The sequence below is a fragment of the Loxodonta africana genome, chromosome 23, assembly GCF_030014295.1.
Source record: "Loxodonta africana isolate mLoxAfr1 chromosome 23, mLoxAfr1.hap2, whole genome shotgun sequence".
Classification (NCBI taxonomy): Eukaryota; Metazoa; Chordata; class Mammalia; order Proboscidea; family Elephantidae; genus Loxodonta; species Loxodonta africana.
Window position 1 is genome coordinate 47,421,316 of NC_087364.1, and position 23,809 is coordinate 47,445,124.

At 41.6% G+C, this 23,809-nt stretch overlaps 1 protein-coding gene across 1 annotated transcript in view; it reads right to left on the reverse strand.

Moving 5' to 3' along the window:
• Positions 1–23,809, reverse strand: part of SLC7A14 (solute carrier family 7 member 14) — a 63,971-nt gene that overhangs the window by 20,807 nt on the left and 19,355 nt on the right. Inside the window, exons 2-3 of the mRNA XM_003416240.3 lie at positions 12,011–12,247; positions 9,499–9,716 (exon numbers count right to left, since the gene is read on the reverse strand). Coding sequence (XP_003416288.1) covers positions 9,499–9,716; positions 12,011–12,247 — 455 coding nt within the window. The remainder of the gene's footprint in view (positions 1–9,498; positions 9,717–12,010; positions 12,248–23,809) is intronic.

Below are 23,809 nucleotides of genomic sequence, written 5' to 3' on the forward strand. Positions count from 1 at the left end.
ATTGGCTATCTGTATTTTTGGGAGAACTTATTAACCTCGCCGTACTTTATTTTCACTCAACAGTTCTCAACTTCACCCACAGGCTGTTTGGAAATGTGGGGAGTTAGTCTTGACCGTCATAAACACATGGGGTGGGAACTGCTGGCATTTAAAGTAGAGGGCCTGAGGTGCTTCTGCACAAGGAATTGTCCTGCCCCAATTAGTATTAGTGCCCCTGATATGGTAACTTCCAGAGTTGAAATGATATAAAAGATTTTTAGAACTTCAGATATTCTATTGTCTTTAATGAGAAGACACAGTAGAGATAGAGATTGGATTTGCTGCTCCTTTTGGGGGCTTGACTGACCTGGCCAGACTGTGAGGCAGGAGCAGGTCAGTGTACAGCTGGGTACAGCGTACATCCAAACTTCTGCCTGCATGTCTGTCTGACAGAAGCCCACGTGACTTCAACGGTGGCTTGGACTTTAAAACAGGGCTTAGAACCAGTTCTTCCCAGGTCAGTCATGGACAAGGAAGTGAAAACAGAACACACTCGAATTTTTAAAATTTGGGTCAACCAGAATGATAACTGGAATAGGAAAAATTACGGATAGAAGCCCTGCTAGAAACCTAATCTCTGTCTTAGAAAACAAGGGCAGCATACGCATTGCATAGCAACCAAATCTCTTGCCCGTAGGATTTTGAGCAGAGTTAGAAACAGCGGTGCACCACTCAAAGATGGGGCTCACTGCACTGCTTCGAATGTGTGTCCTTCTCCACTGTCCTGGCAATAATCCAGTCTCACGCAGCAGGCCCTTGAAAGGGCTCACTAAGCCTCTTCTGAGTTTCTCATTCTAGGGCTTCAACCCATAATTTTTTTTGTTCTGGTTATCGTTCTGGATGACCCAAATTGTAAAAATTTGTGTCACTTCCAGTTTCACTTCATTGGCGTTGACTGAATTGGTTCAAATCAGTTCAATGCTCTGTTTTAAAAGTCAAGATGTCAGTGAAAATCTTTGATCAAGGAATGTGTTACGTTATACCAAAGAATTTATTGACGTTTAACTGAAGCTTCCGCACAATGGCATGCTTATTATCCACTGAAAATAAAAAAATGTGTTTCTTTGATTGCTTCGGGAAAGGAAGGTGAGAGGCATTTTTTCTGAACTTAAGTGTATGTATAAGGGTGAGGCGACATGGCAGCAAGTTAGCTCAGGGCAGGGGTCCAGGTGGGATTCATTGTAGACAGTGGACTGTGTTTTTTCTTTTTTCCACATTATTTGTTTATAAATTATGAAATTCAAAACATTTACCAAGCAGATACTTTCCCCTAAAATATCACTCTTACTGTCTCCAGTGATTTTCAGTAAGTAAAAGACCAAATACGAAATACTAGAATCCACAAGGTACATCACAAAATTAAAATTTCAAAACTTCAAAAGCAATGTTTGCTCATCTGTACAATGAGCTGGTCTCTCTTACAGTCTCTCCCAATTGGGATTCATTTCCTTAATTCAGGGCTTCTTATCCTGGGGTCTGTAGATTTCAGGAGGTCTGTGAAATTTGCTGGGAAATATTACATCTTCATGTTTTTAACTTCCAACTGAGTGTTAGCATTTCTTTCAGCTGTGAATGTCGATGGCTAACAGTATCTGTGACTTTGTCACCAGTAGCAATTAGATATCTTCATATCACATGTTGCAGAGATCTTGAAATAGTTATGCTTATTGCTGCTTCCAAATTATGATAGTTCTTAGACATAGATGTTAATATTTAATGCACTAAGAGGCACATTATTATTATACCATAATTTTAAAGTATTTTGCTAACTATATTTCAATATAATTGATTTCTCTTGAAATCCTATGTAATTAGATTATTCATTTAAAAAATACAATTCTCAGAAAGAGACCATTGGCTTGCCCAGACTGCTGGGTGGTCCATGGTACAAAAAAAAAATAAGAACCCCTGGTCTATTTTAGTAATTCAAGTACAAAGATCTTCTCAAACGTAAGCAGCTTCATCTCCAGAAGGCTATTTTCTGGAAGAGGAGATAAATCCCATTTTCATCCAACAAAATCCTTCATTTCATGGTGTAGAAGGTACGGCTGGCCTCCAGTCAATGAGAGGAGACAGGTCTCACCTCATCGTACGCGGTGGTTCGTGGGCTGAAAAGTGGGCTTGTCTTTACTTGTCTGTAAAATGTTTGTGGTCTTCAGGAATGAACCGATTGCTGGGATTGTAGGCTCATTAAGCTGTCCTGATCAAGAAATGTTCTGCTTAAAGACAGATTCCAGAAAACACGTTCTGTGTCTGCTCTTAACACACCCATACACACAAGCACATGCATGCGTGCACATACACATGCACATTCCTCTTCTAAATCATCCAGTGACCTGACTGAAGATGCCTCACTACCGATTTAGGATGACCCAGGGCTACAGCCCCGTACCTGTTTGTTGTGGTCAGCTCTGCATACAAAGGCCATAGACACTGGAAGGGCTAACTCGCTGCTGAGTGAAGGCCGGCGGGAGGGTTTTACAGAACTCTGGGGGAATATCTACCCTAGGAAAAGGTGGTAGGTCTCTGATCCACGCCATGTGAGGACTGATTGGTGACTTCGGGATGTTTAACTTGAAGAAGAGAAGACTCAGTGGAGGACACAGACCAAGCCAAACCAAACCAAACCCATTGCTATCAAGTTGATTCCAACTAATAGCGACCCTATGGGACAGAGTAGAACTCCCCATAGGGTTTCCAAGGCTGTAATCCTTACAGAAGCAGACTGCTACATCTTTCTCCAGTGGAACAGCTGGTGGGTTTGAACTGCCAACCTTCTGGTTAGCAGCCAAGCACTTAACCACTGCAACACCAGGGAGGACGTGGAGGGCACCTTCGAATATCTGAAGTAGTGACAGTGCAGTAGTTGGAGTAGAGGTTCACTGTAGGGCTGCAGAGGGAATCGCAGAGCCATGCACCAGGCTGTACTGGGTTGTCCTTAAGAGAGTAGGTTTTGCAGATGGACAGACCTAGGCTGGTTCTGCCACATACTAGCTTGGTGACCTAGGACAAGTTCCCAACCTCTTGGAGATTCAGTTTATTACTTAAATGGAGATAATAATAGTACTTAGCTCAAGGACTGTTACAAGAATTAAATGAAATAAATAGTGAACTGCAGTCCTGGAATACGGTAGGTGCTCAATAAGTGTTAGTTTTTACCAGCATTAATATTATTGTAAATTTTTCCAGCACAGATGGAAAAGAGCACAAGTTCTTATCTATTATTATTATTGAGCCCAACATGTATTTATCAATTGCTACCACACCACATGCCAGGAAATGTGCTTAGTGACGGAAATACTGTAATGAGCAAAAAGGACACTGAGCTTGACCTCATGGGGCTTGGAATCAAGAGAATAGTACAAAACCCAAAATGTAACCTTGACTCTGGTAATAAGCAGCAGAAGATTAATACATGCCGATATTGTTTATAAAACAGAAAAGGAAACCCATTTTCTAAATGAATGAAAGAGTAGATGGCAATTACTAATAATGATTAGATTCCAGAAAGCTAACTATGATCAGACTGGGAAGAGAGAGATTAGGTTTGCAAAGAGAAAGTCTGTTACTGGATTTGCATATGTAGAATTAGAAAGCAATTATGGTTGAAGAAAGACTGGGTAGACCAAAGGTAGGAGGATACTTGGTGGTTCTACTCCTTTAGGCAGGAAACAATTCAACTCAAGTGGTTCAAATGAAATGATTTCAATGAAAGAACTATAGGCAGGTATAGGTGGAGGGATAGGTAAGGTGTAGGCTGGGTTAAGGGAGCCAACGAGGGATGTGGAAGCATCAGAGACTAATAACAGTGAGAAGTTGTTGTCATCCCTAGGCCTACAGGTAAAGAGTGAAATGAATGGTGTTCCTAGAGTCTAGTGAGAGCTGGAGATGTGGAGCAGGGGCTGCCCAAAAGGAGCTGTATTTGTAGAGGGACACAGCCAGTGCCAGAGACATGGTGCCAATGCTGGAAGGGAATGAAGAAGAAATACCCAGGGCTTTCTCTCTTCTTACTTTCTGATCTTCTGTTAGTATCTCCCATTGGCTAAACCCATCAAGAAGCAATAAGCCAGGGGTCTTTTGGAACAGAAAACAGGACATAAAGGGTAGGGGGTAGATCTGGGTAATGGAGGCAAATGGAGAAAAACCAGCAGACCTACCAAGGTCAAACAGATCTTAGTACAACAAGACATAGATTAAACAAGAAGATTATCAAAGAGAAGATAATAAAATTAGCAAAACAATCAAATAAACAAAAAAACCTTTGTATTTGAGTTTGTTTGAATGAGTTTTTCTTCCTTGCAAGCAAATGTTCCCTGATTGGCCAATACAAGAGAGCCATGAGATGAAATGGTGCGTGGATGTGTCTCCAACCAAACAACCACTAAAATTGCTTTCCATTTCATTCTATCCAGATCTCAGATCTGGCACTAATGTTTATTATTATGATTCCTACCTGTCCAGGCATGAAAGAATGTGCCAGGTACCCAAAGTGAGCATCTGAGAATAACGTTGGGGGATAAAATGTGCCTGTGTGCATGGTGTGTGTTTTTGTGTTCATTGACAATTTGTCCTAACTCTTTCCTTTAATGTTTCACAGAAGTAAAAAATGACATTGACTGTTTAATTTGATGGCATGAGCTGAAATTGTTTCCCAAAGTAAACCTGGTGGAGCTCCCCAGACAGGCCATCCAGAATGGGTCCATTCTTCTATAGAGCTTTGCAGGGAAGCTGCATGTGCTTCACTTGCCAGAGTGTGTTTTGCCAGAGGGCTGCTGCTTAATTAGTTGCCAAGAGCAATGTCACTAGTGGCCTGCTACGCAGCATGTGTGGTCCCTAAAAGCTGGCCCCCCGTGCTTTGCTGATACCTGAGAGGCATTTGGATGAAGCAGTCCTTCCATGTATTGCCTTGGCAAGCCCACCAGATGCCTAGGAGATAATTAGGCCCCTTTATATAATCTCCCAAGGTAACAAGACACAACTCCAACTTTAATAGAATTTTCTACCATCCTCATGCCCCAGCTCTATTAGTAGCCTGTCCACAGTGACAGTGGAATGTGCTAATAGGCCCCAACAAATGGATTCAGATGTGGAAAACATGAAAAACAACCTTTTCTTTGTTTGGAGGCTATCAGCATTCCCTTCAAATGCCTGCTATGGTCCATTTTCCTGGGAGCTATTTGTGCTGGTGGAGCATCATATTTGGTTAAAGCAAAACCATAGGATAGCATCAAGAACAAATAACATAAAGGGGATACCCATCCAACAATGTTCAGGGGCCGAGGAATTGCAGATGGAAGCAGGGGTTCAGCTGTGTGCCAGCAGTTACTTGATATAGGGGAAAATGTTTATTTTTCTTAAGCTCTTCAAGACCAAAGAAACAGTTGACCCAGAACCCGTAAGTGAGTAAACCATTCCTTAAGATATTTTCTCTGGAAAGAAGTGGTTGGAGCAGGGGGAGGAGTAGGGCTTATGTGTCCATAGCCAGAGGACACACTGTTCATTAACCCTTTCAAAGTAACCCAGAATCATGTTTCAAATTACATAATGATATCCTGATAAATCATACCCGAGAGTTATAGACCTGTGCAATGGTTTGCTCCATCCCATCTACCTGAAAGGGCTTGAAGAGTAAAGTGGGCTGGAACTCCTAATTAGTCCCCTATTCAGGGGTAGAGGTCAGGGTTTCCCTAAGGAGTGAAGAAATTCGTGTAGCTGCCAAGTGGGCCACACACTTTTGTTGACTATTGTTTGATAACAGAGTGGGAAGCACGTTTATTAACTTGGCAGAGGACATGCTCATGGGAGGATGGTCAGAGCTTAAAAAACAGGATCTAGACTCAAAGTGGCCTTGCTGGATTGGAAAAGTGACCTGAAACCAAAGTCGAGAAAGAAGAAGTCCAGGCCAGTTCACTAGGAAGGAAATGTACTATGTAGAAGTCCAAGGCCTGGCAGATAGCATCTTTACACTAGGCTCAGATGATACTTTTAGTCACACCCACTGGGACACACATTGGAGTTTTCTGCAGGAATGACAGATTTGTGCAAAAAATCACAAATCCCAGCTATGCTTTCTTGGTGACTGTCAAGGATTCAATTATGTCTCCCCCAAAACTGTGTATATCCATTTGGCTGGGCCATGATTCCCAGTATTGTGTGATTTTCCTATATATTGTAAATCCTGCCACTATGATGTTAATAAGGGAGGATGGGTGGCAGTTGTGTTAGCGAGGCAGGACTCAACCTACAGGATTGGACTGTGTCTTGAAGCAATCTCTTGAAATATAAAAGATAGAAGCAAGCAGAGAGACAGGGGCACCTCATACCACCAAGAAAGCATCACCGGGAGCAGAGCATGTTCTTTGGACCTGGGGTCTCCACGCCTGAGAAGCATTTTGACCGGGGGCATACTGAGGACAAGGACCTTCCTCCAGAGCCGACATAGAGAGAAAGCCTTCCCCTGGAGCTGACGCCCTGAATTTGGACTTTTAGCCTCTTTACTGTGAGGAAATAAATTTCTGTTTGTTAAAGTCATCCACTTGTAGTATTTCTGTTATGGCAGCACTGGAAGACTAATACGGTGACCAGTGACATGCCTACTCAGATTAGTGGGTGTGGGTTGGAGTGAGATCAGTGAGCAGAGGTGCAGACAAAGGTAATTGGTTCAATGGTCCTAATCTGGGGAGTAGTAGAGTAAATGCGGGCTTTGGCTCTTCTGGGACTATGGTTGAATTCCGGCTGTCTCTTCATTAGGATCTAGATCTGTGACCTTAATTCTCGGTTGTTTTGATATAAAAGTGGAGATCATTATACTTATTCTGCAGGGCTGTTCTGAAGATTAAATTAAAAGTGTATATAAAAGAGTTCATCATAAAGGAAATATTAAATACATGTTAGGAGAGGCATCCTTCCTTTCTTCTTTTATGCCTGACTTTCTACCTTCTTTCCTTCTTCTGTAAAAGCTAGTGAGAACTTGGGATGATGCATCAGTGGGAGTCCCTAAGACTGCCTTGGTTAGCTCCTTCCTTGATCAGGTGGGTCCCTGAGTGAGGAAGGATGGAGAGCCCCTGAAAAGGGAAGAAGAGACTCCAAAGGAGAATAAAGACTCCACAACAAAGTGCAAGAAGGGCTGAAAGACTCGTTCAACTTTTTCAGAACAGGTGAAAGACATTTACACAGAGCATACCACTCTGCCCAGTCTTTACATGGGGTCTAAATTGCAGCATGTGCCATTCAGGTGAGTTATTAGGAGGATTTCGAAAATTAAACATGAACTGAGTAATTAAAAAAAACCTTTCAAATTGCTTTGACCGGATATCTAAATAAACAATGCATAATCTACTCAGCCTGGGTCACTTAAACTATATTTCCTTCTGAGGGTAAGAGATAGACCATCTCATAATGCTCCTTCCAGCTCTGAGATGCTATGACTTTGTGAAAGTTTAAAGGAAATGAAAACGTAACATGTCATATTAATTACCTTATTACTTCTCTTTCTTTTTATTTTAAAATAAATCTTAAGGGGGTAGCTGTCATGCCCAAGGTACTCAGTGTAGCAGAAAGGACATTGGAGTCATACTGACTTGAGTAGGAATTTCAGCCCTGGCTCTGGCTAGCTAAGTGACCTCAGGTAAGTTACCCAGGCTCTCTAAGCGTTGGTTTCTCCATTTGTAAATTGGGGATAACAACACCTACCTCAAAGTTTTGTTATAAGAATTGAATAAGATAATATCCATGAGGCACAATGCCGGTCATCTAGCAACAATCAATAAGTACTAGCTCCTTCCTTCTGTCGTTACTGACCACAGCAACGTGGACATAAAAACATCCAAGATTGTATGCTTCTTTGCAAACATTTGGTGTAATTAATTTCCCCGTTGATAGATGAGAAAACCTAAAAAGCACAGAAGTTAACTGATGTCCAAAGTCTTATAGTAGGCCCATGACCCAATAATTTCTTATATTGTTAAGAAAATGGTGAGAACATTGTCATGTACTAAGATGAAAATGCAAATGAGTTCCGGGAAAACATTCTTTCTTTTCAGTTTTATAATTTGTTGTTTGTCTTGTGTGATAGGAAAGGAACAATTTGTAGCATAAGAAGATACAGATTTGGGGATTCAGAACAGGGTCAACAGTGTTTCTTTGTCTCTTCTTCTGGTTTTAACCAGTTTCAGGATTTATTCATTTCAAAGAGGAGGGACGGGCTTTGTGGTTCTGTGGAATTCTTACAGATGAGCAGAAGACTAGAAATCTTGGCTTAGATTGCTTCCTAGCTTATTCCTCTGCATTGAGCAGCGTGCCATGGTTCAGAATAAACAGAAGTTTTTTTGAGTGTTCTTCAAGAGAGATTTCTGATCCCTGGACATCTTGGAGGAAAACCAGTCTAAGCAAAAGCTAAAAAAAGCCAAACTGATTGAATTCTGGACATGCTTTCTGCTACCAGTCCTAAGCAGGCTTTCCTCTCTGGGCCTCTGTTTCTTCACCTGTTAATGAGGGTTTAGGACTAGGTGACCTCTGAGATTCTTTCCAGCTCTGAATTCTCTGATTTATGGTCTACCATTAAAAAAAAAAGGATGGGCTAGTGAATTTTACCAATAAATCCATCAGCATTTTTTAGTCACACTAGAGGAAAAAAAAACAAGTACAATTTAGAGCCACTTTCAGTGTAAATAATTTATACCTGGCTTCTCCATTTTTTTTTCTCATAAACCACCCTCCTGGGATAAGATCTGCACATGGCCCTTTGGTCCAGTCCACTCTCTTGCCAACCTCCAGGCCCTACCAGATAGACTTCTCTGCCATGGCTCACACCCCTGGAATGAGATTTATAACCAACACTCCACTTGGTCCACCCTGGCAGGACTCTCCACCTTGGATCAAACATCGGGATTGGATTTAAAAATTATTCCTTCCCTAGTTCCATAAGCAAGCAGCACTTATACCACCATACATGCCTGTCTCTCCTGATGGACTGTAGAGAGAGTCTATAGAACTGCACTATTTATGTACAGGCTTTGGAATAAGGCAGTACTAGCTGTGGGTCCTGACTCAGCCACTTATGCCATGTGCTTAATAGCAAGTCGTTTGACCTCTCTGACTGTGTTTCTTCATCTGTAAAACTGGAATGTAAATATCTTTCTTGCAAGGTTATTGGGATGATTAAAGGAGACACTAGATGCAAAGCACTTAACACGGTGTTAGGCATATTGCAAGTCACCAAAACACTGAAATTGAGTATTATTTGTATAAAATAGCTACTTAACAAATATTTGTCAAACTAAAATATATATAAGAACCAGTTTTCCAGAACATTCCTATTAAATTAAGATTAAAAGGTGATGAAGAGGGTACCATAAAGGTTATGGGACAGAATGTTTTCTTGAAAATATGTCTTAGATTAGTCACAAGGTGGAAGGCAGAGCCTACAATAGGTATACCTGGCTTCTGGGAGGAACTCACCCCTGACCAGCCGTGGGGCAGGAACTGGCCCTCAGCCCAGTATTTCCCGTTGATGAAGAAGAGGCCTGCAATCATGATAAACACCCACACTGCCAAGTTCAGCACGTTGAGGACATTATTGAAGCCCACGGAATTCTTCACTCCCAGAGCGACAATGATGGTCACGATGACTGCAATCACCAGAGCCAGAAGGTCTGGGTATGATTCTTCACCTTTCCCTAGAGGGGAAAGACATATGTTAATATTGCCTGGGAGGGGGAAAAGAGGGTCATAATCTCTCTCCCCCCAACTTCACCCCCCCGCGGTACATCCACATTCAGCTGTGAGAAGAGTGGTCAGTCAGTCACGGAGGGGGGAGAAGCAAGTGTGTGTGTGTGTGTGTGTGTGTGTGTGTGTGCATACGTACATGTGTGTGCATGGATGCATGCAGCCTATGTTGCAGTTCACAAGCAGATACAAGTGTCTATTTGCAAATGGGCAGCTTTTGAATACGTGCAAGATGATCTGATGTTCTGAACCAAAACTTGGAATCCATGATGTGACAATTACAACAGTGCGTATGGAACAATGGGACAGAACGTTTGAAGTTATGATTGTTTGGGACATTTGGGATGTACAGCTAGGTCTAAAACGTTATTTGAAAACCCTTCTATCTTCAATATTGTTAATTTTATAGTCTATGAAATTTCCATTTCATTCCAACAATATTTTCTTTCTTAGAAAATTTAAGAATTTTTTCTTTGAAAACTGTCAAGAGGGCCCCTCCCCCTCATTTATGTGTATGTGGTTGTGGAGAGAAAATGACTAGTGAATGCACCCCCTTGCTGGGTCTTGCTCATTGGCCGGTGGACTCCTGCCCTCTAGAGAATGGAAAAGGCATTGGCACAGGATTCAGAGTCCTGAAGTTCAGCTGTACTTTGGCCAGTAACCAGCTGTGTGGCTGTGGGCAAGTTGCCTCATTTCTCTGGACCTCATTTATAAAAGAAGGGATTGGACTATGTGATTTTGGAGGACCCTTTCATACCTAAAATTCTGTGACTTCAGCATCTGAACAGGTGTGTTCTTCATATTTTTTTTTTTTTTTTTTATCACATCACGTACCTGGGTGTTCAGGATTGAATTGTGTCTCCCCAAAACATGTGTCAACTCAGCTAGGCTATGATTCTCAGTATTGTGTGATTGACCACCATTTTGTCATCTGATGGGATTTTCCTTTGTGTTGTAAATCCTACCTCTATGATGTTAATGAGGCAGGATTAGAGAGAGTTATGTTAATGAGGCAGGACTCATAATGAGGGAGGACTCAATCTACAAGATTAAGTTGTATCTTAAGTCAATCTGTTTTGAGATATAAAAGAGAGAAGTGAGCAGAGAGTCAGGGGCACCACCTACCACCAGGAAAGCAGAGCTTGAAGGACAGCATGTCCTTTGGACCCAGGTTCTCTGGACTGAGAAGCTCATAGACCAGGGGAAGGTTGATGACAAGGACCTTCCTCCAGAACTGACACAGGGAGAAACTCTTCCCCTGGAACTGGCACCCTGAATTTGGGCTTCTAGCCTCCCAGACTGTGAGAGAATAAAATTCTATTTGTTAAAGCCAACCACTTGTGGTATTTCTGTTATAGAAGCACTAGATAACTAAGACACTGGGTACTGAGTGTTTCTGTCAGCTTCTCTGAGAGAAGGGCACTGAAGTCAAATGACTTGCACATGGTTATAGAGCCAGTCATTGGGAATGGTGGGGCAAGACTTCGAAGCTCCTCAACTACTGCTTAGCTTCCAACAGATGTGAAAGGATAAAGTCAGACAGGAGGCAGAGTGGGTAGTAAGTGATGGTGGACCCTCGAGCCTCATAGCGTTTGTTACAAAAGCTTTTGTTGGTTTAGCAATCATTCAGTTATATTACCCACCTCCTGGCATCTGCTAAATTGGCACCCATTTGGTTTCTCTTAAAAATATTTTTTTTATTTGAAAATTAATACATTTTCATGAATACATATTTAAGAAAATTAAAAAAAATCTTCTGATGAAACTATTGGAGAAGTTCCTTAGAGTTTTTTTTTTTTCCTGCACTGTCTTTATTTTCATATAGCTATTTTTTTTTTATTATTAACATGGTGCATGTATAACTGGTATCCTTTTTCACATGACATAACTTCAAAATTATTTTCCATCCTCTTACACTAGCCTTCTGTATCATCCTGTTACTTGCTAGCTACATAACATGACTCCATAATTAATCCTTGCCCCATTGTAGAATATTCAGGCTGTTTTACATTTTCTGTTATTATAAATAAGGCTGTGATAAACACCTTTTTGTATAAAAGTTTTACAGAAATTAGAATTAATTCCTTAGGTTAGATTCACAGAGGAAGAAACGGTTTATTTAAAAAATAAAAAAGACATTTTAAGGCTCATGATACAGTTTGCCAAATTGCATTCTGCAAGGGGGAGCCCATTTTTCTGGCTCTGTAAGTTTCCTTGTTGGGCTAAGAGGATGTAACAGTCTCACCTAGGCCATTGAGGGTTCCCACGGTGTCCACCATCCAGTGGCTGATGGTGTGGTTTGCCAGTGAGTCGAACATGCTGCTCAAAGCACTGGCACCAGCCGCAGTGCCAATCAGGTACTCCAGGATCAGATTCCAGCCAATGAAAAATGCCACAAACTCCCCCACAGTGACGTAGCTGTAGGTGTAGGCTGATCCGGTTGTCTTGGGGACACGTACTCCAAACTCGGCATAGCAGACACCTGTGGGGACACACACACACAGATGGGGGAGCTTCAGGAGATGAGCTAAACTCTTGGCCGCTGACACTCTCAGGTAGAGCATACTGGGACTCTCCAGGACCTCAGAACAAATCCACAATTTTTGTATATACATGAAGTGATTCAAAGCCAATTCTATCTCTTCCAAATCTCATTTCTGAAAAATTTGTAGCCTAAATATCTGGGAAGATGATCAGAACTAATTCTATTGAACAATTAGAAACTGATCTTTTTCTTTCAGGAAAATTTCCACTTCTATTGTGTGTCTCTGTCTTGTTTATTGTTCTTTTGCTTTCAGATCTGAGGGAGAAAGATGTGGCAATCTGCTTCTGTGTCTGAAAAGAATTAGCCAGAGAAAACCTTATGAATAGCAGTGGAACATTGCCTGATATAGCGCCCGAAGATGAACCCCTCAGGTTGGAAGGCACTCAAAAGATGACTGGGGAAGAGCTGCCTCCTCAAAGTAGAGTCGACCTAAATGATGTGGAGGGAGTCAAGCTTTTGGTACCTTCATTTACTGATGTGGCACGGCCCAAAATGAGAAGAAACAGCTGCAAACATCCATTAATAATCAGAACTTGGAATTATGAAGTATGAATCTAGGAAAATTGGAAATTGTTAAAAAGGAAATGGAATACATAAAGATCGATATCCTAGCCATTAGTGAACTGAAATGGACTGGTATTGGTCATTTTGAATTAGATAATCATATGGTCTACTATGCTGGGAATGACAACTTGAAGAGGAATGGTGTTGCATTCATCGTCAAAAAGAACATTTCAAGATCTACCCTGAAGTATAACACTGTCAGTGATAGGCTATATCCATATGCCTACAAGGAAGATCACTTAATACAACTATTATTCAAATTTACGCACCAACCACTAAGGCCACAGATGAAGAAACTGAAGATTTTTATCAACTTCTGCAGTATCTGGAATGGACTGAACATGCAATCAGGATGCACTGATAATTACTGGTGATTGGAATGCAACAGTTGGAAACGAAGAAGGATTGGTAGTTGGAAAATATGGTCTTGACAGAAACAATGCTGGAGGTCACATGATTGAATTTTGCAAGACCAACAACTTCTTCACTGCAAATACCTTTTTTCAACAACAGAAACAGTGGCTATACACATGGACCTGACCAGATGGAATACACAGGAATCAAATCGACTACATCTGTGGAAATAGATGACAGAGAAGCTCAATATCATCAGTCAGAACAAGGCTAAGAGCCAGCGGCGGATCAGACCATCAATTACTCACATGCAAGTTCAATTTGAAACTGAAGAAAATCAGAACAAGTCGACGAGAGCCAAAGTACGACCTTGAGTATATCCCACCTGAATTTAGAGACTATCTCAAGAATAGATTTGACATGTTGAACCCTAATGACCGAAGATCAGACGAGTTGTGGAATGACATCAAGGACAACATACATGAAGAAAGCAAGAGGTCATTTAAAAGGAGAGAAAGAAAAGGCCTAGCTGGATGTCAGAAGAGACTCTGAAACTTGCCCTTTAAAGTCGAGTAGCTAAAGCAAAAGGAAAAAAATGATGTAGTAAAAGAGCTGAACAGAAAATTTCAAAGGGTGGCTCAAGAAGACAAAGTAAAGTATTATGATGACGTGTGCAAAGACTGGAGATAGAAAACCAAAAGGGAAGAACATGTTCAGCGTTTCTCAAACTGAAAGAACTGAAGAAAAAATTCAGGCCTTGAGTTGCAATACTGAAAGATTCTATGGGGAAAATATTCAATGATGAAGGAAGCATCAAAAGAAGATGGAAGGAATACACAGAGTCACTATACCAAAAAGAATTGGTCAATGTTCTACCATTTTAGGAGGTAACATATGATCAGGAACCGATGGTACTGAAGGGAGGAGTCCAAGTTGCACTGACAGCATTGGTGAAAAAAATATTCCAGGAATTGACGGAATACCAACTGAGATGTTTCAACAAACGGTTGTAGGGCTGTAAGTGCTCACTTATCTATGCTGAGAAAATTGGAAGACACTACCTGGCCAACCAAAGGGAAGAGATCCATATTTATGCCTATTTCCAAGAAAGATGATCCACCCAAATGTGGAAATTATTGAACAATCTCATTAATATCACATGAAAGCAAAGTTTTGCTGAAGATCATTCAAAAGTGGCTGCAGCAGTATATCAACAGAGAACTGCCAAAAAATTCAAGCCAGATTTAGAAGAGGATGTGGAACGAGGGATATCATTGCTGATGTCAGACAGATCACGGCTGAAAGCAGAGAATACCAGAAAGATGTTTACCTGTGTTTTATTGACTATGCTAAGGCATTCGACTGTGTGGATCAGAACAAATTATGGATAACATTGAGAAGAATGGGAATTCTGGAACACTTAACTGTGCTCATGAGGATTCTGTACATGGATCAAGAGGCAGTTGTTTGAACAGAACAAGGGGATGCTGCATGGTTTAAAGTCAGGGAAAGTGTGCGTCAGGGTTGTGTCCTTTCACTGTACCTATTCAATCTGTATGCTGAGCAAATAATCTGAGAAGCCGGACTATATGAAGAAGCATGGGGCATCAGAATTGGAGGAAGACTCATTAACAACCTACAAATGTGCAGATGACTCAACCTTGCTTCTGAAAGTGAAAAGGACTTGAAGCACTTACTGATGAAGATCAAAGAGCACAGCCTTCAGTACGTATTACACTTCAACATGAAGAAAACAAAAATTCTCACAACTGAACCAATAAGCAACCTCATGATAAATGGAGAAAAGATTGAGGTTGTCAAGGGTTTCATTTTACTTGGATCCACAATCAGCTCTCATGGAAGCAGCAGTCAAAAAATCAAGACGCATTGCATTGGGCAAATCTGCCGCAAAAGATCCCTTTAAAGTGTTGAAAGCAAAGATGTCACCTTGAGGACTGAGGTGAACCTGACCCAAGCCATGCTGTTTTCAATTGCATCATATGTATGTGACAGCTGACAGTGAATGAGAAAGACCGAAGAATTGACGCCTCTGAACTGTGATGTTGGTGAAGAACATTGAATATACCATGGGCTGCCAAGAGAATGGACAAATGTGTCTTGGAAGAAATACAACCAGAATGCTCCTTAGAAGCCAGGGTGGTGAGACTATCTCTCATGTACTTTGGACGTGCTATCGGTAGGGATCAGTCCCTGGAGAAGGACATCATGCTTGGTAAAGTGGAGGGTCAGTGAAATTCACAGATGGATTGACACAGTGGCTGCAACAATGGGCTCAAGCATAGCAAAAATTGCGAGGATGGTGCAGTACCTGGGGAATGCTTCATTCTGTTGTGCATAGGGCCACTATGAATCAGAAACAACTTGATGGCACCTAACAACAACAATGCCAACAACCATATAAGACAATTTCTGACGATTCCTCCAAGAGATCATTCTTTGGGACAGATTCTCATTGCTGAATCAGATCTCATGGTATTTTTGCATTCTCCTAGTTTGCTTGTGTAGGAGTCCAGGCTTTCAGTGAACATTAGAGAGCATCCAGCCTGGCACTGATGCTCAATGATGGGGACTGAGTTTTTACAATCCAAATATTCTGGAAAAAACTGGAGAATGTAGTTAATAGCCAATTATTTTCAAATATCTGGTGTGTGAGAGAGAGACACATTCAGGGTATCTTTCTAATTTCAATACAAAATAAAAACCATAGAATGGGAAACATTGGTTTTTATCCTAGAGTATCTAGTAGCTGAGTGTACAAGGGCAAGTTACTTACTCTTGCATGGGTGAAATGAGGCCAACTAGATAAGCATTCTAGTGTGTCATTCTTTGATTTCACAACCCTTAATCATCTGAATCAATGGGGGAATTGATTACTATAAAAATACTGTAAACAAGTGGTTTTCAACAGAGGCAGTGCTGCCTTCTAGAGGGAGTTTTGGAAACCTATGCAGGTATCTCTGCTCCTCACGATGGTTGCGGGCACTTGTGGCATTAAATGGGCAGGAGCCTGAGATGTTAGACACTCTGCAATGTGTGAGAATGTCCCACAGAATGAAGCATCGTCCTGTGCTGCTATGACTTCTGAAAGTTCCAACAGACATTGATGCAAGTAAAAAATCTGTGCATAATTTATGAACCTGAATCTATCCCCACTTTACATAAAAACACACAGCTCCCCTCCCCCGCCCCCACATGGTTTTAAATACATTGAATTTCCTAGGAATTCAACTACTGGGTAAATTGAGGGACAGCTTTACTTTCTCTTATTTGTAATTCACCAAGAGTTGTTCATCATTTTGGAAAACCACATCACCAACAGCAACATCACTATGGTCTTTGAGGCACCAAGCAGCATGCCTGTGTCAAGGTGCATTTGTCCTATGAAACCTATTGCTGTTGAGTTGATTACAACTCATAGTGACCCTACAGGGCAGAGTAGAACTGCCCCATAGGGTTTCCAAGGAGTACCTGGTGGATTTGAACTGCTGACCTTTTGGTTAGCAACCATAGCTCTTAACCACTACGCCACCAGGATGTATTTGTAGTAGTTGCGTTTTCATGGTGGTTCTCCAGTTGGCTGCACACATCTGATGACTTCATTACATCTCCTAATGTCCTCACCCTCCAGCATTCACACAGTGAAATAAATATTGTTTTTACTAGAAATTACCTTCCTTTTATTTATCTTTCATACCAGGGCATTAAAAAAAAAATTAGGTGTGTAGAAAGGTTACATTACCTTTGGTTTTCATTTCAGAACGGTAAAGGAAACATTACTAAGTATTACCAAAAGCTAATTTGGCTCAACTAAAGTGAAGAATCACTGCTCCAAATGAGAGATGAATTTATAATTAATCTTTACTTAATTTGGTAATGCCTTTAAAAAAGTTCCTACTCCAGAGTTACATTCGTAATCATATTTGCCTTATGCTATTATCAAAGTGACTTTGCATTCCTTAGTTACCTATCAGGTGATCAAAGAGGAGATCCATATTGATTCCAAAAGTATAACCATGTAGTTGGAGGAAATTGACAGAGACTACAATGCGGGGTGGGGTGAAGGCAAACGGACAGCCACCAATGTTGACTGCAGACTCCAGACCACGTGGTGGACGTTTCCCATTAGAGTTAGTCAGAGATGTGGACTCTAGGTCCTTGAGAAATAGAGAGGGCTCGTTACAGTAGGCTAGAGGGAATAGAAAGGAGCCCTGATGGCACAACGGTTAATCTGAAAGGATAGCGGTTCGAAATCACCCAGTGGCAGTATGGAAGAAAGATGTGACAATCTGCTTCCCTAAAGATTAAAGCCTAGGAAACCCTATGGGACAGTTCTATTCTGTCACATGGAGTCACTATGCATCAGAGTTGAATTGATGGCACCAATTTACATATTTATTTAGAGGGAGTAGGACTGATTCCTAGCATATAACTCTGATACTCTTTTCAATGACCTGCCCTATAAGTGTTTTTGTAAACATACCCCTATTTTAATTTTGTCCTATCCCTAGTGTTTTATTTCTGTACTTGAGAACTAGTGTTGGTTGACCAACGAATGCCAGTCTAAAAGGCCATCCAACTTGAAGAGGATTTAAACATTTGAAAAGAGGCCAAGACAAGCTATCAGGAGAGTCTCTATTTGAAATATTCTATATCAACTCCCTATGTGTGTCCCAGAGATGTGTCATTTGGGATTCAGAAAAATATTGTCTGTTTCAGTGTGAATTTCCAACAGAGAGCCAATGACTCTATCACATATAGGCAGGAAGGGTCAGCACTAGGTTAAATGTTCACAGAGAGACTACACGTAATGCTGAACTTTCCAGACTGTGCCTAGTACAGTGCTCCTGGCAGTGAAGATGATGGCTGCTCCTCCACCTCTAAGTTCATCACATCACTCACAAGTCTGCTCTGGCTCTCTGTTACCTTCTTAGAACCAGGAGGCAAAGGTTCTCCATCCTAAGAGGGTGTAAAGGAGAAAGAGGTAGTCAGGATTAGATGCAAGGTAGAGAAGGGTTTCTCCACTCAAGAAATAGCTTTCCCTCCACATTCCACCAAAGAAAGCCATTATATAAACAAGTACTTTTAAAAAAAGGGCAGTTTCACCTGAAAGAATTAAATCAAGTGGTTATTCACACCTGAATGCCAATTACTTTACTCAGATAAACAGAGGTCTTCCATTAACATGTAGTTACCTTACTTCAACTAATTTCCTACCCTATTTATCAACTAATGTACCAATTTCTGAATTAGCTTCTAGCTTCTTAATTTCCTTCCTTTGTGGTGACATTGTTAAAAAAAAAAAAAAAAAAGTTAAGTGCCTGCTAAATCAGGTACTGTATTGAATACTAGAGGCACTAAAGTAAGGCAGGCTCCCTGACTGTGAAGCATCTATATTCTAATCAAGGAGAACTAAGCAGACAGATGACTCCACATGGCCTTTATTAAATACATTTACGCGGTGCTCATGGAGCCCAGTGGGGTGAGCTTTGGCGAGGAAGAAGGAATGCTTTTGAGCTGCATCTAGAGGGGGTAGGGCCTTTGTCAGTGGGAAAAGGTTGGTTTCACACAGATAGAAGAGCATAGTTGGAATAGCCCAGGTGGGCTACTTGGGGAACTGGGGAAGATGAATCTGCAGAGGTAGACTATCAGTCAAGTGATTAAAGGGGAGGAACGTTTATTAGTGGACTCTATCTAAAAAAGGACTGTACAGTTCATCTACTTCCATAGTTTTAAAACTTTTTCTTGGTGGAAGACCCTTTTCCAAACAAAGTCTTATTTGAGAGCCCAATACATAAATAAGTAAAAGCAGGGTGCCTCTCTTTGGAGATGGGGCTAGAGACCTGAGGCTGACCTGCTCAGGCTCTCCCTCACCTTATACCTCCCCAAAAGCCCCTGACCCTCTTCTGTGGACCCACAAGGCTGTACTGAGCATGTGGGTGGGAGGGAGTGTCAGCTTCTCATCAGAGTTGTTCCCTTACTTCATGGGTAACACTACTGAGCCCTAGAACTGAAATCACACATTCAACTAATGACAGAGCTGGGACTAGAACTGAAGTCTCCTGATACCCAGTCCCGGGAGCTTTCCAGTTCATTCATTCATTTACCCCAAAACATTTATAAGGCACCGTCTCTCTGCATCTGTGTTAGACACTAGATATAATGGTTAAGGGACCCTCGTGGTGCAGTAGTTAAGCATTTGGCTGCTAACCCAAAGGTCAGCAGTTTGAATCCACCAGCTGCTCCTTAGACACCCTATGAGTCATAATCTATTTGACCAAACCAAATTTGTTGCCATTGAGTCAATTCAGACTCATAGCAACCCTATGAGGTTGCCCCATAGGGTTTCTAAGGAGCCCCTGGTGGATTTGAACTGCTGACCTTTTGGTTTGCAGTTGTAGCTCTTAACCACTACGCCACCAGTGTTTCCTATCGATTCGACAGCAAGAGGTATGATGTTAAGGCTAGGTGTCAACTTGGCTAGGCCATGATTCTTAGTCGTTTGACAAATATTATGTAATCATCCTCCATTTTGTGATCTGACGTGAGCAGCCAATCAGTTGAAAGCCAGTCAGTTTTCTTGGACGTGTGACCTGTATCCAATATATATGTGCATGTTCTGACAAAGCTCTCTCTGGATCCTGCATCTGACTCATCATCCTCTGACCTCTGGTTCTTGGTATGCGAGCTAGCAGCCTGCCACCTGACCTGTAGATCTTGGGATTTGCCAGTGCCTGCAATCCTGTGAGTGCCTACCCTGACAATTTTGGGTTCGTCAGCCCCTGAAGCCACGTGAGTCAGGAGAAGCCTCCAGCCTGACACCTGACCCATGGATTTGGGACTTGCCAGCCTTCACAACTGCATGAGCCATTTTATTGAGATAAACCTCTCTCTCTCTATGGTTTTGCTTCCCTAGAGACCCTAGCCAAAGATTCCAGGAATTCAAAGGTGAACTGGAAGGATACAGTCTCTTTTTTGTGGGTCATATAGTCTAGTGGAGCAGACAGACCTGAAAACCAACAATCATAATAAAACAAGAAAGGAGAAAATTGGTTGGGGGCAGGATGGGGGATGAATTGGGTGCTTTAAAGAACTGCACAATTGAGTTTTGCAGTCTAAAGGGAATGAGAGCATAAGGAGATGTGAGAAGGAGTAGGGGAGAGAGCAGGGCATCCAGGAAAACAATCTGCCAACTCTGCAGTTTTATTCAGGCCCCTGGGATCAACAACATCTGGAGCACTGCACAGAGGCTGACCAGGCTGCCTTGGTGATCATCCACAGGTGGCAGGCACCAGGCCTGATGAGTTGTTTTGAACACCTATTCTACTCCATACTGAAGCGGTAGGAAGGTTGGGGTGGGCTGATCCAGGAAATAGATGAGGCTAGTGATTCCTCACCCATGAAATCCGTTCCAGCGATGGTTACCCACCACCCCAGACTCAGGATGGAATCAGCCCCAGGACTACACAAGTGTCACCACTTAGGCCCAAGAATCTCTGTAAGAAAGTCCTTGCCAAATATAGCACTTTGCTGAAATGGTCACTACCTATTCTCATTCTCTTAGTTTTCTTAAAATGTCTCTGCTTCTTTTATAAATTCACAGTAGGGCTAAGACATCTTTATACTGCTCTGGCCTGCTTAAATGTAGATTGGGGGCGAGGAATAAGGAAAATCACAGGACTACAGAGAGAGGGTGTGGATTCTCTCAAAAATGGTTGTTTTCTTTGTGACACTGACTTCCAGATGGTGGGTAATGAGGTGTCCCTGTCACTGTTACCGCCCTTGAGAAGTGGGTTGCTGGATTCAGAGAAACATCGATTCAGCTCCCCTGTCGTGTGTGGTTGGACCCAGTGATCCTGCACTGATGTCCCCTCTCTGATACTCTCAGTCAGCCAAACAAATTGTGAGCTTCTTTTTCATGGCTAGCCTCTCTCTTCCTCCCACCTCACTGCTCCTGTTTCTTCTACCTGAGCAACCTTGGTCGCTCCATCACCTGTCTGGGAAGGTCAGTCAATTTTTACAAATGTGTCTGGAAGAAAAGCAATCTGTCTGGGAATATCTAAGTTTCTTTGTGTCTAAGAAGAGACTTATAATTTCTCTGCCATGGTGGGCCCCAGGTGGACAACAACAGCCCATGGATAGGTGCTGGGCAGCATCATCAATCAGGGAGCGTATGGCACTATTAGTTACTGAGCCAGACAGCGTCCCAATTACAGTTGAGCAGGGAACAGAGAGCTCTCAAGTCCCCTGAACCACAACACCAATATATCAATATATAAACAAGAAGGAAAGAACCTGCCCTTGTCATTAGAGAAGTGACCCCAAAACAGGCCAAAGAAGTTTAATATTTTGATGATTAAATGTGGTCAGCCTATCTGTTCCTATCTGCTTACTCTCTTCTCTAAATTTCCCTCTCTGAAAGTATTTTGAAGATAATTTGAGGTATAGGAGGGCTTGGGTGGCTCGAACAGTTAAGTGCTTGACTACTAGCTAAAAGGTTGGTGGGTGAAATCCACCCAGAGGTGCCTCGGAAGACAAACTTGTTGAACTGCTTCCAAAAGGTCACAGCTTTGAAAACCCTAAGGAGCCATTCTATTCTGCATACATGGGGTCACCATAAGTCAGAATCGACTTGAAGACAACTAACAACAACAACAGTTTCCATAATATGATGAATTCCAGTACTCTTTCATCTGATCACCCTATTGTCAATGATAATCATCAATGTACATAATTTTACTTTATTATTTTATCAAACGATGATGATAATTATGAAATAATGATAACATTAATAATGCTTATGTGGTTGTTTTCAACTAAAAAATTCACAGGGTTAGATCTTCTGGACCAGATGGGTCCATTTCCATTGCTGAGGTTAGCAGATGGGGCAGAGCTGCCCTTTTCTCTGCTTCTCGCATTTTATGTATGTAGGTGACCCCAGATTAACATCAAAGGCAGCCTTGGAGGGGAAGAGATGTTACAAAAGGGAAAACCAAAGCCACATGTTTTCTTGGTATCTTCCCGTGCTAAGGCCCTTTGTAGACAGTTCTCATTTGATACTCAGGTAAGCTGTGAGGGGGTGGTGACATTGGCATCATCATTCCCTCTTTGCTTTAGGAGAAGGAGTGAAGTGTCACAGAAGCTATACAGCTGTACAGTGTCACTATGAGTCAGTCGACTACACTCGACAGCAACTGGATTGGTTTTGGTTTACAAGAAAGACCAGTTAATACGACTATTATTCAAATTTATGCACTAACCACTAATGCCAAAGATGAAGAAACTGAAGATCTTTACCAACTTCTACAGTCTGAAATTGATAAAATATGCAATCAAAATGCACTGATAATTACTGGTATTGGAATGTGAACGCTGGAAACAAAGAAACATTGGTGTCTGGAAAATATGGCTTTGGTAATAGAAATGATGCTGGAGACTGCATGATAGAATTTTGCAAGACCATTGACCTATTCGTTCCAAATACCTTTTTTCAACAACATAAATGGTGACTATACATGTGGACCTTGCCAGATAGAAGATAAAGAATCAAATCGATTACATCTATGGAAAGAAATGATGGAGATGCTCAATATCATTACTCAGAACAAGGCCAGCGTCCAACTGCAGAACAGACCATCAATTGTTTATATACAAGTTCAAGTTGAGTGAAAGAAAATTAAAACATGTTCACGAGAGCCAAAGTATGACCTTGACTATATCCCACTTGAATTTAGAGAGCATCTCAAGGACAAATTTGACGCATTAAACACTAATGGTCGAAGGCCAGACGAGTTGTGGAACGACATCAAGGACATTATACATGAAGAAAGCAAAAAGTCATTAAAAAGACAAGAAAGACCAAAATGGATGTCAGAAGAAACTCTGAAACTTGCTCTTGAATGTCGAGTAGCTAAAGTGAATGGAAGAAATACTGAAGTAAAAAGCTAAACAAAAGATTTCAAAGGGCAGCTCGGAAGACAAAGTAAAGTATTACAATGACATCTGCAAAGAGCTGGAGTTAGAAAACCAAAAGGGAAGAACATGCTTGGCATTTCTCAAGCTAAAAAAACTGAAGAAAAAACTTTAGGCCTCGAGTTGTAATACTGAAGAATTGTATGGGCAAAGTACTGAACAAAGCTGGAAGTATCAAAAGAAGATGGAAGGAATATACAGAGTCACTGTGCCAAAAAGAATTGGTCATACTTCAATCATTTCAGGAGGTAGCATATAATCAAGAACTGATGGTGCCAAAGGAAAAAGTCCAAGCTGCACTGAAGACATTGGTGAAAAACAAGGCTCCAGGAACTGATGGAATACTGACTGAGATGTTTCAGCAAACGGATGCAGGGCTGGAAATGCTCACTCATCTATGCCAAGAAATTTGGAAGAAAACTACCTGGCCAATGGACAGGAAGAGAGCCATGTTTATGCCCATTCCAAAGACAGGTGATCCGACAGAATGTGGAAATTATTGAACAATATCATTAATTTTGCTGAAGATAACTCACAAGCAGTTGCAGCAGTACACCGACAGGGAACTCCCAGAAATTCAAGCCGGATTCA